This window comes from Athene cunicularia (genome assembly GCF_003259725.1).
Source record: "Athene cunicularia isolate RWA chromosome 1 unlocalized genomic scaffold, athCun1 chr1_part1, whole genome shotgun sequence".
In the NCBI taxonomy this organism is placed as follows: domain Eukaryota; kingdom Metazoa; phylum Chordata; class Aves; order Strigiformes; family Strigidae; genus Athene; species Athene cunicularia.
The window spans coordinates 24,142,777-24,156,710 of NW_020799091.1; the positions used below are offsets into that span (position 1 = coordinate 24,142,777).

General features: G+C 35.6%; 1 protein-coding gene across 1 annotated transcript in view; it reads left to right on the forward strand.

Moving 5' to 3' along the window:
* Nucleotides 1–13,934, forward strand: part of NBEA (neurobeachin) — a 414,406-nt gene that overhangs the window by 42,048 nt on the left and 358,424 nt on the right. The window contains exon 11 of the mRNA XM_026862195.1: nucleotides 12,515–12,623. Coding sequence (XP_026717996.1) covers nucleotides 12,515–12,623 — 109 coding nt within the window. The remainder of the gene's footprint in view (nucleotides 1–12,514; nucleotides 12,624–13,934) is intronic.

A 13,934-nucleotide genomic window follows, 5' to 3' on the forward strand; every position in this document is an offset into this window, starting at 1 on the left:
AGTGTCTAAACTTGTCAGAACAAAGTGTGTAGCCTAAACCTTTTGAAGTTACAAAACTGAAAAGGTGATGCTGAAGAACTGGTATGGTGTTTCCCTGTAGGATGGTATTTAACCAAAACCTGCTAGTAGACAGCGTTTAGGGGCAGCATAAACTGACTTTGGTGTTTGAAGAAATTTATAAAATAGGTGCTTCATTCACAGTACATGGATTATTTTCCTGCTTAGAAAACTCTGCTATAATTTTCGATATTTCCTGTTGAATTAGATAGTTCAGTAATAAATTAGTTAACTGAAAAATAATTAAATTGCTTACAATTTTGAAAAAAATAACTGAAAGTGATACAATGGTATAATTTCTCATGAAAGATCACTTGTCTCAATCTAATTAAAAAAATTAATCCATTCGGTGAAATTTTGTCAGTTGTGTTTTTTTCTCGCTTAGGTCACCCAAATATATGTAGTTAAAATGGCTGCTGGTTTTTATTTGTTTCTATAGTGTGAAAAGTTAATGTATTTCATAAGAGTATTTTAGTAAAATGTTAGAAGCAATACCAGTCTTAAGAATAATGAGTTTTACTTCCAAGCAGTAGAGTGATACAAATTATTTCATTCCATAGTAAAGACAGAAAAGCTGGTTGGGTATTGGCTCATGTGGGATACTTACTTTTTTACAGTCTGTTTTCCAGTATTTACTTTGCATTGAAGTATTGTGAAGTAAGGAAAATAGAAAAAACAATGCTAGTTTGAAATAATTTTAGAAAAAAAAAAAAAACAACAAAAAAACCAACCTGTACGTTTTTATTTACTGTCACAGTAGGCAAAAATGCTCTATTCAAATTTAAGGAAGATTATGTGTGTATGTGTCCATACATATGAATAAAATACATGTTAAATTCATGAATGAGATGAGTCTGTAATAAGTGATAAAGCTGTAACTAGGTCTGTTTAAAAATGGAGAGCTAATGTAATGTAAGTTTTATAAATCAAGATAAAGACTAATTCTTCCCAAGTGTGTGGTCTTTTCAGTGAGTGAGAACATTCATAAAGTTCAATTTAAAATGTACAGAACATTTCTGGAGTTAGTTGAACTCTAAGTAAGGAGAAGAAAGTTGTTCTTGAATAAATCAATGATCTTTTCCTATAATTAGATTATATTCTAAAAAGAGATTTGTAATTAATTATGCTATATGATTGTACAAATGTGTAATAGAGGATGTGATCCTAACTGAAAAACATATTCAAAAGATTTTCAAGCCTGCGTCTGCTTGGTGAGATATAACTTAAATGTTGGATTTCCATGGTTTTGGTGTATGTGCATTATTTTTCTTATATTTAATTTAATAGAATGTAGATACTGAGAAAAATAATAGTTTAAGTTAGAAAGGAAGTAGTCAAATAAAGGAATAAAAGATTTCTTCAGGCAAAGAAAGGAGATAATGGGGAAAGGGGGCTAAACTTGAAAAACAGGGGTAAATTTAAATTCTTTTGTGGAGTGGAGTAAAGGAAGAAGTATACTTACTGAGTCCTTCCCTTCTTTCCACTTGTTTTTCAGACTATTCTCTCTCTAATTGTACCTTTCCAAAATGCAGATGTTGAATTGTATCTGATACTTGTTTATACCCTTCTTACCTATGAAATATATCTACAACAGCCACAAAGGCTGCATTCAGCCATTACAATATATGTATTTTTGTAAGAAGTTAATGTTTATATCATTTTGCCAAAACAAACAAAGAAACAAAAAGTCCAGTTGATGCTTGAAGACCATAGACAGTTTTGTTTCTAAAGGATTACTATGCCTATAGAATTTATTTCTTTCTGATAGCCAAACTGGGGGCACTAAGAAGTTGCCCCTTGAATAGCTGTGCTGTCTTTTGTTTTAATGAGTTTTTTGAGATCTGGGAAGTATAAATAGCTTGATTACCACAGTATAAGTGTCCTAGATATCCAGACTACTTTTCTCAATCCTTCTCACCTCATTCATTCCTGCACGTTCCCAAATCAAGGGTCTCAATTATTTAGGTTTGTGTTTTGGTTTGGGTTGTTTTTTGTTTTTGTTTTTTTTTTTTTAATATTAGAAGGGGTTTGTTAACAGGACCATGAGAAAGCACTTTGGTTTTTAAATGTCTTGTTCCACTTAAAATTTTAATCTTCTAAATTAATAGAATCATTACAGAATGGTTTGGGTTGGAAGGGACCTTCAAGATCATCTAGTTCCAACCCCCCTGCCATGCGCAGGGACACCTTCCACTAGCCCGGGTTGCTCAAAGCCCCGTCCAACCTGGCCTTGAGCACTGCCAGGGAGGGGGCAGCCACATCTCTGAGCAACCTGCTCCAGTGCCTCAGCACCCTCACTGCAAATAATTTCTACTTAATACCTAATCTAAATGTATACTCTTTCAGCTTAAAGCTGTTACCCCTTGTCCTATCACTACATGCCCTGATAAAAATTCCCTCCCCGCCTTTCCTGTAGGCCTCCTTTAAGTACTGGAAGGCTGCTATAGGGTCTCCTTGGAGACTTCTCTTTTCCAGACTGAACAACCTGAACTCATTGAACCTGTTGTCATAAGGCAGATGCTCCAGCCCCCTGATCATGTTTACGGCCCTCCTGTGGTTTGCTCGAGCAGGTCCATGTCATGTTGGGGGCCTGAACACAGCACTCCAGGTTGGGTCTCACGAGAGCAGAGTAGAGGGGAAGAATCACCCCCCTCAACCGTTTGGCCACACTTCTCTTGATGCAGCCCAGGATATGACTGGCTTTCTGGGCTGCAAGCACACATTGCTGGCTCGAATTGTTTTCCATCCACTAATACCCCCAGGTCTTTCTCCATAGGGCTGCTCTCAATCCATTCACTGCCCAGCTTGTACTTGTGCTTGGGATTGCCTTGACTCATGTGCAGGACATTGCACTTGGCCATGTTGAACTTCATGAGGTTTGCACAGGCCCACCTCTCAAGCCTGTCAAGGTCACTGTGGATGGCATCCCTTCCCTCCAGCATGTTAACCACACAACACAGCTTGGTGTCATCAGCAAACTTGCTGAAGGTGCACTGAATCCCAAAGATGTTAAACACAGCCAGTCCCAATAATGACCCCTGAGGAATGCCACTCATCACTTCTCTCCACTTGGACATCAGGCTGTTGACTGTAAGTCTCTGAGTGCAACCATCCAGCCAACTCCTTACCCACTGAGTAGTCCCTCCATCATATCCATGTCTCTCCAACTTGGAGACAAGGACATTGTGCAGGACAGTGGTAAATGCTTTGCACAAGTCCAGGTAGATGACATCAGTTGCTCTTTATCCACCAATGCTGTAACACCATTGTAGAAGGCCACCAAATTTGTCAGACATAATTTGCCCTTAGTGAAGCCATGTTGAATGTCACCAATCACCTCCTTATTTTTCATGTGCCTTAGCGTAGTTTCCAGGAGGATCCACTCCATGATCTTGCAGGGCACAGAGGAGAGACTGGCTGGCCTGTAGTTCCCTGGGTCCTCTTTATTTCCCTTTTTAAAAATGGGGGTAATGTTTCCCCTTATCCAGTCTGTGGGAACTTCACCAGACTGCTACAACTTCTCAAATATGATGGATAGTGTCTTAGCCACTTCATCTGCCAGTTCCCACAGGACCTGCGGATGCATCTCATCAGGTCCCATGGATTTATGCACCTTCAGGTTCCATAGATGGCCTTGAACATGATCTTCTTCTACAGTGGACGGTTCTTCATTCCCCAGTCCCTGCCTTTGCCTTCTGTGTCTTGGGCAGTGTGGCTGGAGCACTTTCCAGTAAAGACTGAGGCAAAAAACTATGTTTTCTTAGATTAAGTGATATACCTGCTATTCAGGTGTGTGGTCCCTCACCTGCCAAGACTGTTACTCTTCATCCTTCTTTTCAGTACTCCTTTTAGTATGGAAAATTTAGCAGTTTAGGTCAATAAGATGTTTATGTAATTAAAAAAAAAATAGAGTGCTTGTGGTGCCCTGACTGGATGCCAAGTACCCACCAAAGCCATTCTATCACTCCCCCTCCTCAGCTGGACAAGGGAGAGAAAATAGAACAAAAGGCTCATGAGTTAAGGACAAGACTGTTCAGCAGTTACCATCACAGGCAAACAGACTTGACTTGGGGAAATTAGTTTAATGTATTACCAATCAAATCAGAGTAGGATAATGAGAAAATAAAACCAAATCTTAAAACCACCTTCCCCCCACCCCTCCCTTCTTCCTGGGCTTAGCTTCACTCCCAATTTTCTCCAACTCCTCCATCTGAGTAGTGAATCTTGGTGTCTGCAGAGTTGTTTCTCTCACATATTCTCACTCTTCTCTTTGGCTGCAATTGCTGTTGTGCATTTTTTTTTGGTCCCTATTTCTTAAATATGTTATCCCAGAGGCACTACCACCATTGCTGATGGGCTAAGCCTTGGCCAGCTGCAGGTCTATCTTGGACCCGGCTGGCATTGATTCGGTCAGACATAGTAGCTTTTAGCAGCTTCTCACAGAAGCCATCCCTATAGGCCCCTCGCTACCAAAACGTTGCCATGGAAAGCCTGTACATGTTTTTTTTTTCTGTTATGATACTGTTGTTGTTACCTTTGATTATACTATATGGGTGACATGATAGGAAGGACTTGATTTGTTCATTTGCAGTCTCTTGTGTATGGTCTTGAATTCCTTTGGGATTTTACCATATTGGGAAAATAGTTGAAAGTAGAAGGAGTTGTAGCTGTTTGCTTAAATAGATGAAATAATTAAAAAAATTATTTTATATACTTATTCTTTAAATTACTAACTGGATTTGCTAGATCACATACACATACAATAAAGATTAAAAATACTTTTACTGTTTATCATACTAAATAAATGCAATGCCTAAGTCCACTTTAACTTTCTTTAAGGTGATATATATACCCACCTAAAATTTGTAGCAAAGTAAACATAGGCATCTTTTCAGCCAGTTTATTATTATTCAGTAGGTATTATTTTCACTCTTTAATATAGGTAGCCCTGTTACAGAGTATATTGCCCACCTATTAAGTCTGTGAAAGGGAAACATTGGTGAGAATAATATTTCAACTCCTGTTTGTCATCTTTTCCTATAAATGTTTTGTGTGTTTTGCTTTGATCAGTTAATATCTTGTACTCATTTGTATTTTTTATATTGAGATGATGACTTTTTGGGTTCCTGTCTGTAAGTAGTAGTGTTGCTGCATCTATTTCTTGATAGATTAATAGTTTGTTTCCACAGATAGCAAATAACACAGCTTCTTAGGAAATTAAATTTGATGTCTCAAGTTTTTATTAGCTTTATATGAAAAATCTGTGAGTTTCCAATAATTCTTGATAATTTCATTGGTTTAATTGAACTTAATATCATGGTAGCAAATAAGATGAATGCCAAGTGGTATCCTACCTACCTAACCTGTCCTCTCCTTCTGTCTTTCAAGAATTTTCTTGTTTGCCACAGGTAGTGCAGGTATTTAAAATTGAGAGTAAGTACAAAAGTCATCCTTTCCAAGGTCATTGCATTTCCTTTCATGCCTGTAATGGAGGGCTAATGTCCCAGTCCATTGCTGCCTCCAGTCTACAATTTAGAGTTTGCAGAGTTGGGTGCTGATAACCCTCATGCATTTTGAAGGGAAGAAGGCTGAATATCACATTGAAATTTCATATCTCTAATATAACCTAGCTGTGCTCAGATGAAATCAGTTGTACTGGAATCTTCCCAAACTGTGACAGCAGGAATGTGACTTGCCAAATCAGACTGTCTGGGCAATAGTTTATAATAAAAATACAGTCACTGTGTCATGTGGTTGAAATCCTTTGTAAACTTCCAAACTGTGATACCTCTACATACTCCAGAAGATCCAGGAACTATTAAGGGTGGCTAATTTATGACTGGAGTCAACATCCAAAAATGTTATGTCTGTAAGCAGACATGTTTAATGACTTGCCTCTAGTTCTCCCGCGCAATACCTATTCATCTAACTCATGTTTAGTGGCGTCAGTTTGGTTGAAACGTGTTTAAGTCTTACTGTCCTCATCACATGAGAAGAAGAAGTAGAAAAGGGAACAGAAGGAAGTAGTTTCCCCTTTCTCTCCAACAAGGTTACAGGGGGAAAAAAAAAAAAAAAAAAAAGTTAGTTAAACTGGAAGTTAAGGTAGCACTTTAGAGAGCTGCTGTAGCTCATGGGAGCTTCCTCTCCATCCTCACCATCTGTCCATGTCTCTTCTGCTCTGAATTTATATTACCTCCAGCCTGGTTAGGGGAACCCTTCTTAGCTTTGTGACACACAGGCTTTAGCAGCCATGACTACATAAATACGAATGAATGAATTAATGAATTAATGAATGAATGAATGAATATGAGTAATTAGTAATGTAGCAGCAGAGCAATTGATTGCATTAAAACATGCACAAATGTTTGATTTCATGCTTTAGCAGTGAATAAATCTTGATAAAAATCCCTTTTTGCACTCCCAACCTGTATCATAAGTGCAGTCAAAACAGTTTCTGAAATCCATGTTTACCTCTTGCTCTTTGATTTTCTTCCTGAAGGAATGAAGTAAGGAATTTGATATCATCTCTCATATTCTGTGAATCAAAATATCTTGTTAATATATTGCTAGTGCTTCTCTCTGAGGATTTCTAAGTCCATAGTATGAAACATTTTGTCAATATTCTAATGAAATAACAAATTACTTAATGAATTACCTAAACTCATTTAAAACTGTTTGCTAACAATGAGATGTAATGGGCAGCCAGCAGATGAAGAGAAGTAATAGTAATACTAATACTAATAATTATTGTTATTTATCTCAGTACAGCCACTGTTGCTTTTTGAATTTGAGTTAAGGGACAAGTACCTTAGGAAATTTTTGTTTAAAAACAAAAAAATTTATTGTTGTTATATGATTTTGCTTAATACCATTTTATCTGTTTATGCTAAGATTGATTTGTCAAAAGTTGTCATATTAACAGCCTGTGATGGAGTTAATCATACAGTCCTTTTGTCTTGTTATGGAGAAGCTGGAAATACAAATTAAATTAGTTTATAAAGGATCCTTCCCAAAGATAATCAGACAGAACAAATACCTATATCATTCTCTTTTACATAGCCTCTTCAAGTTAAATCATCTGTTATTAATCAACATGCTTAGATCTTTATAGCTACATGCCTACTGTAATTAAAGGTGCCTTTTATAAAGCACAGTCCAGATAACTTTGTAATATACAATCCAAGATGAAATTTAAGTAGTTACGGGAAATTTTTCAGATAAAATTATCATGGGAAACAGACTAGAGAAGTTGATCTATGTAGTGATTTTATTTTTTTTTTTAATAAATAACAAAAAAAGACCAAGATAAATTTCACTTGTATCCTAGTGGTGAAAATTCCTGACTTTTAGGGTTTTCTTTATTCCTCCAAAGCATTTGTTGTCTGACTTTATTTGAATAAATGACTAATGTTCCTCATAGGATGCTTCATTTGTGAGTGAAGTCATTGAAACACATTTCATAAGAGTAGAGTTTATCTAAATTGTCCTATATTTTAGCTCCACAAAACAGTAATAATTGTTCACTTAGTGGGAACTTCCAGTCAATTTGGAAGTTGACAGAGGTGGCTTTTTCTTGTTCAATGATTGTCATAGCGTATAGACTTTATAATCCTGGGATTTCCACTGTGAGCTTCTTTTTATGCGTAATATGAAAAGATTCTTTGAAGTTACCATAGATATAAATGGGCGAGGAAAATGAAGTATCTATATATGTGTGTGATTATTCTTATTTTTAATGAAGAAGGAAGTGTCATGTTTTGGAATTTTAAAGACTTATCTACAGAAGCCCTTGGTTTTGTGAATATTTGTAGTATATTTTTTATTTAAGGAGTAACATTGCATGAGTGTTGACCAAAGATTGTGACGTCGAAATGTAATGTTGAAACATAATGATGCATTACTGAAACATAATAGTTCTGTTTATATATTTAGATGAATTAAATAAGCTAGATGGTATTTATAACTTATAACACAGTGTATGTCATAAGAATAACTGTCTGTATTATAAAGGTAGGAACTTCACAAATATAATAATTATTTATAGACCTGAAAGCATACTTAAGGACATCTTCCAGTCAGACAGTGTATGCTGTGAACACCAATTCTGTGTTTCTGTTTTATTTATTAAAAAAAAAAAAAAAAAAAAAAAAAAAAAAAAAAAAAAAAAAAAAAAGAAAAAAAAAGTCTTAAAAGTCTTCACAAGGGACATGTGTGTTTAAGAGGAAAATCAGGCGATGCTGTAACAATGTAATTGATCTTCAGGTTTTTTACATAACAGTATCCCAGAGACTTACTGTCTGTACAATATACTAATTATAGAATAAGGAGTATCATAACCATTGGCAATACATTATTTTTTGGTCTGCAGCCTTTTTTCTTTTACTTCTCAATAATGGAAAACTGCTGGAAAAATTTTGTCCTGAAACTAATTCTATTTTCAGTAGAAATCCTAATTCTGTCTAATTTAGTGTTGGTTGACATACATACTTCCATTTTGTATCTGTATCTTAGCTGCACTGCAGACAGACTGATCTGTTCTAGGCAGGGTGTGGTATAGAGGAGATGTAGGAATGGGCTGAAGTATCCTTTATATTTGCCTTTGTATCTAGGGGAGTTGAAAATAGGCAAGAATGGAGAGAAATTTTGTATGGCAGTGCACAGAATTTTGCAAGTTTAATGTGAGCTCTACAGCAATCCGATGCATTTTAGTTACTGGTAAGTTTGTTAAATTCTGTTTGAAAAATTGTTCATCTTGGAAGACAGTCTTTTAATCAATATTATTTCCCCTGTTTGAACAGCAACCTTTTTAAAAGCATAATTTTGGCAACCTGGTTCTGCTGATAAAAAAAATTTATATTAAAATCTTCAGATTTAATTTATTTTCAGCTGCCAAAATAATGACATAAATTGATTATCCTCAGAATTATGTTAAAAATTCTGGATACAGTCCTCTAAATTAGTCAGTTGCCTAGAAGACTAAATTCTTAGAATGTTATATTAAGGTGAAAAGATGCATTATGTCAGTATGGATTTTTGTATATATGTGTACACACACACTTTTAAATGTTTGCTTGAGGTCAGTCTGAACATGTGGGGAAAGAGAAGTTGAAGAGGTTGAGAAAACTTACTTGAGAATTGTAAACTATTGGGTCTTTTCAGGCAGGTTGAATGCTCTCTAGCATAAATTAATTGTGTAAGACCAACTTGTAAAAACAGTGTTTTGTGCAACACTGTGTTATTTAGTGCAGTTTCATTCTGTCCTTCCTCCTCCAAAAAAGTTTTACCTCAAAGAGGTGTAAGCAATATTTCTGGAAAAAAATCAGATGAAGCGTGTAATCTGTTTTTAAACTGTCTCTGATCTTCAGGTAGTAATAGCTTCAGTACTGTACATGCAGTGAGATGTTTAAAAAGACTTCTATTTTAATTTTACAATTTTTCTATCAGTTAAAATATTACAGATGTTTTAATTACTTCATTTCCTGCACAATGATGTGGACAAACTGCTAGTTAACTTTTAATTTTGGTGCTAATTTCTATTAATACTGTGGTCCTATACAGATTCACATCAAACTTCATTGTATCTCTATGTGACTGCCAGGTGGTTCTCCTTAACTGCTGCTTTTTCTGGTACTTCGAATTTTTTATGTGTTTGAAGGTGTAAAGTGTAATGATGCATTCATGTGTGCTATCCCGAGATTTGAATTACTGTATGCTACAGTCAACTCTGTTATTTATGGTGTCAATCTTGGATAATGCAAAAGGATTAGAAGCTACAGTTAGTTTGCAGACCTGAGCTGACTTTGCAGAGCTGACTTGTGGTGTCTTTGTGTCTGGTTCGATAGATGCTAAAAGCTATTTTGGATTTAGGAAAAGGCATAGCTCATTCACAAAGTCACTGGCTGAATTAATATGTTTTTCTGGAACTAGAAACATTGGCCTTACTTTGCAGTGACAGCAGAGGTAGATCTGTGCAGAGCTAATGGGGGCAGACAGGATTATTTAGTTCAACTATACCCCACGTAAAGATGATTAATATCTATAAAGTGATATTTGGGCTCTATCTGGATCTGAATTAGTACTTTGTTGATTCAGTCTTTCTTGCATAGAACCAGCTTGTATGTTTCTGTTTCTGTGGCATGGTTAAATATTAACTAGCCACTGATTATTTCTGAGTTGGCTGGTGTGCTTTATGTGTTCTTAAAAAGGAGAAAAAAGGCTTTATTGTTATGATGTCATCATGTCTCATAACTAATATCCAGAGTCCTATCAGAATTTCTAACAATTGCATAGAGGTTGTATTAATATGAGATAAGAATAACTCCAGCACATGAGTTTATGTCTGAGTTTATAGAATGGACAAATAAACTGCAATACAAAGAAAAGGGCTTTTGATAAATCACTGTCAGAAGTGGAAGTAGAACCTTTTAAACTTAAGTCTAGTGCCATGTTCATGGTACAACAATTTTTTAAAATCCATTTTAAGAATGTTTTTTGACTTTTCAATATAATATTAATAGTATTTATTATTGTCATTTAGGTCCTAATCCTGCAAAGATGTATGCTGTTTCTTAACTTATGCATAATTGATTGTCCTCCTAAGTCATAAGGTTACTCAGAGAGGGTATTTATATGGAATTTTCTTGGACCTAATCAATTAAAAAAACCCCAAAGTTTTTAAATTTAAATCTTCAATCCTTTACATCAGATTCTTATGGATTGTCGTGTAGCAAAAATGATGAGTATCTTATTTTAGATGACAAATACAATAGAAACTTTCAGTCAGGGTAAGAAAAAATTGATGCATATAACCTGGTTTGAAATTGATGTGACAGCTTGACAGGCTGTTTTGATAAAAGCTTTGGAGTACTATAAATGGATATTATCTGTGTTCTTTTACTGCTGACACTCTGTGAAGCATTCTCTTTGTGATTTGAGACTGATTATTGTGACCATTCAACAATGAAGCAAGACAAGGCACTATTTCATGTTCACAGCATGTACTTTGCCTACACTGTGTACTTTTCGCATGGCAGCCTTGCTCACCAAATTGCATAAATCTTGTTTCCCTCAGCACACTGATTATTTTTTGGTGCTGGCATGGATTAACCAATCTCAACATTTATTTCAAAGTAAAAGATTGTAGTTGGAGAGCAAGTGAACCTTTAGCTGATTAGATACTGTAAATAAAGTTCAAATTTATAAAATGCAGGTTGGACGTTTCCTTTAATTCATTTTTTGATAGCTGCAAAAGCCACAGTTTTCACCCTTGCCTGTGCCCACCACCTGTGTGAGAACTTTCATGGTTGAAGATATTTTTCTATAGATCTAGGAACTGTTACACCTATTTTATTTTTAGAAAAGGAACAGTGACTTTATGTATTTTTTTTATATGTAGTATAATGCATTCTGTCATCTACCTTGTGGAGATATTTGAAAAATCATTTTATATATTTCCTTTCTGTCATAAATGTGATGGGATTTTTTCTTTCTGCCTTTCTTCTGGGTTTTTCAGCAACAGATGAGCGTATTTTTGTTTCTCTCTTACCACCCAAGAGTCGATTGTGACTTTTGGTTTTGCTTTGGTGCACTGATCTGTTGTACGTTTCCACTGGTGATTTTCATAACATAGTTTCATTTTCTTGCCAAGTCTGTCCACTGAAGTCTTTCATATACCTTCTGTTTCTAAACTGTAGCCTTTTCTCCCCCCCCCTTTCCTGTGCCTTCTGAACACCTCACTTACAGATACTGCTGGTATGTGCTGCTGGGTGATTTCTGGGTGGCCTCTGGAGTCTCTGTGCTTTCCTAACTGGATGAAAGTGTTTCTCAACCTTTGTTTGGTCAGGCCTAGATATTATTCTCATATTGGGTTTGGAGAAAGTATGAAGGAAGCTCTCCACTCTGCTGTTCCACTGTGGTTTGTGGTGGGCATCATTTCCCACATGCATGTTCAGCCATATTATACCTCATTTCAGTGGTAGTAGTAACTCTAGGGACTGAAAGTGTGTAATGATGATATACCTAGTTGCTTCAAATTTTGCTGTTTAGCATAGATAGGCTGGATGGTAAAATGGTTGACGTGGCCCTTTCCTACATCATTCTAGCACTATCAGCTGTATCCCACTCATCATCTCCTGCCTCTTCCAACTGCAAAATCTTTGGCTAGAACTATAAGCTGCAGGACTGGATATTTAAAACCTGGGATAGCCCTGTTCAAATCATGAGAGCTGACAAAATGGTTTTTCACTTCTGTTTGAATATGAATTCCCGCTCCTGCAGTTGTAATATGTGAATAATCATTAAAGAAATTTGTCAACAGAAAAAGTAAGATTTGCGTTATTTCAAGGAATTAGTCACCACTTTAAGGCTGTTTCTGTTCGCTTAATAGCTGGTGGATATTCATAATGTAACAGACTTTTTACATTTGTTATCTGAAAAAATGCTTGTTTTTTATGTGCAGTGCTACCCTATTGGCTTTCTTGGTTGAGCTTCTTAAGAGTTCAGTAGCCATGCAAGAACAAATGCTTGGTGGAAAAGGCTTTCTAGTCATTGGCTACCTCCTTGAAAAGGTATGTTTGGAGGGTTTTTTTTATCTTTGTTCTTAGTATTTTAACTGTCGTCATATTTTCCATCACTTAATTCAGAGGACTGTTGGAATAAAGTATATTTCTGATATAAAAACTTACAGATCGTCTACAGGAGTCTTTTCATCTTCCTTATTATATGCCAATATTCAAAGAATTTTTTTTTCTACAATTGATCCTATTTGTCTAATTTATGTTTTTACTATAGATCTGCTTGTACTTGAATGTATTTTTATTTGTGTTTCTCCACTCTCTGTCCCCCAAACTGTCATTTAGGAAAGTTCACTTGTTCCCAGTTTATACAAGCACATCACAGTCATATCATAATTCAGGTTTAAATTTCTTTTTTTGTGTACATTAATAAAAATTAAGTTAATCCTCTGTGGCTCAGTTCTGAAATTTTTGAAGTAGTTGCTCTGTGTTTTGAAGAAGCATGATTCAAGGAAAAAAAGACTCCACAATTTGAACAAGTAATCATTTCTCTGTATCAAGCTAAACACTAAAATAATTCATTTCTGAAAGAAACAGTTTCAAGGGGCATTCCTTTTACTTGCTTGTTTTCAGACATGATGAGCAGTTATAACAAAACTGAGGTTCAGTTCACATGCTTGTCTGAGGAACATTACCTACCTCCTGGCCCAAAGCCCTCACAAAACCCTGTTACTGTGATTTAATAATCTGAAAACCAACTACTGTCAGCTGTACTGAAATAGTAATACTCTTACGATTGAATCTTATGTCTTTGACGTTCTTGAATGTCTGCTACTGTATTTTTCATTAGCATGTGGTCAGTATAACAATCATTTGAGAAGAATTTATGACCAGAGCTTTGTGTTGTCCAATGGTAAAATTAAGTTATGATAATCTCACCTTTAAAAATGTACTGAATTTTGAAGAAGAATGATAAATAATTTATCTCATTCTGCTCCCTACGTTATTTTGTGTGAAGGAAATAAATTCTTATAGTAGAAAGGCTTTACCTTCACGGAAGTAATACCTAAAAGCAGATTGATTGTTTCTGTGTTTTCTGTACTAAGCAAGTGTGATTTAGAATGTCAGAGAACTAGTCTAAGGTGGCTTTTGTTTGTTTGTTTGTTTGTTTGTTTTCCTGTGACATAACTAGAATGAATTTACAAAGCTGTTAGCTCTAGTTCTGTAAGTTATATACAGGCAAACTGGTGAGCCCTCATGGGGGCTCACTTTCTCTTGAGTATGCACCCCTTTCCCTTGAATAGAGCACTATGGTTTATGCACATTGAATACATTAATTTAGAATGTAGTACATAGAATTTCAAA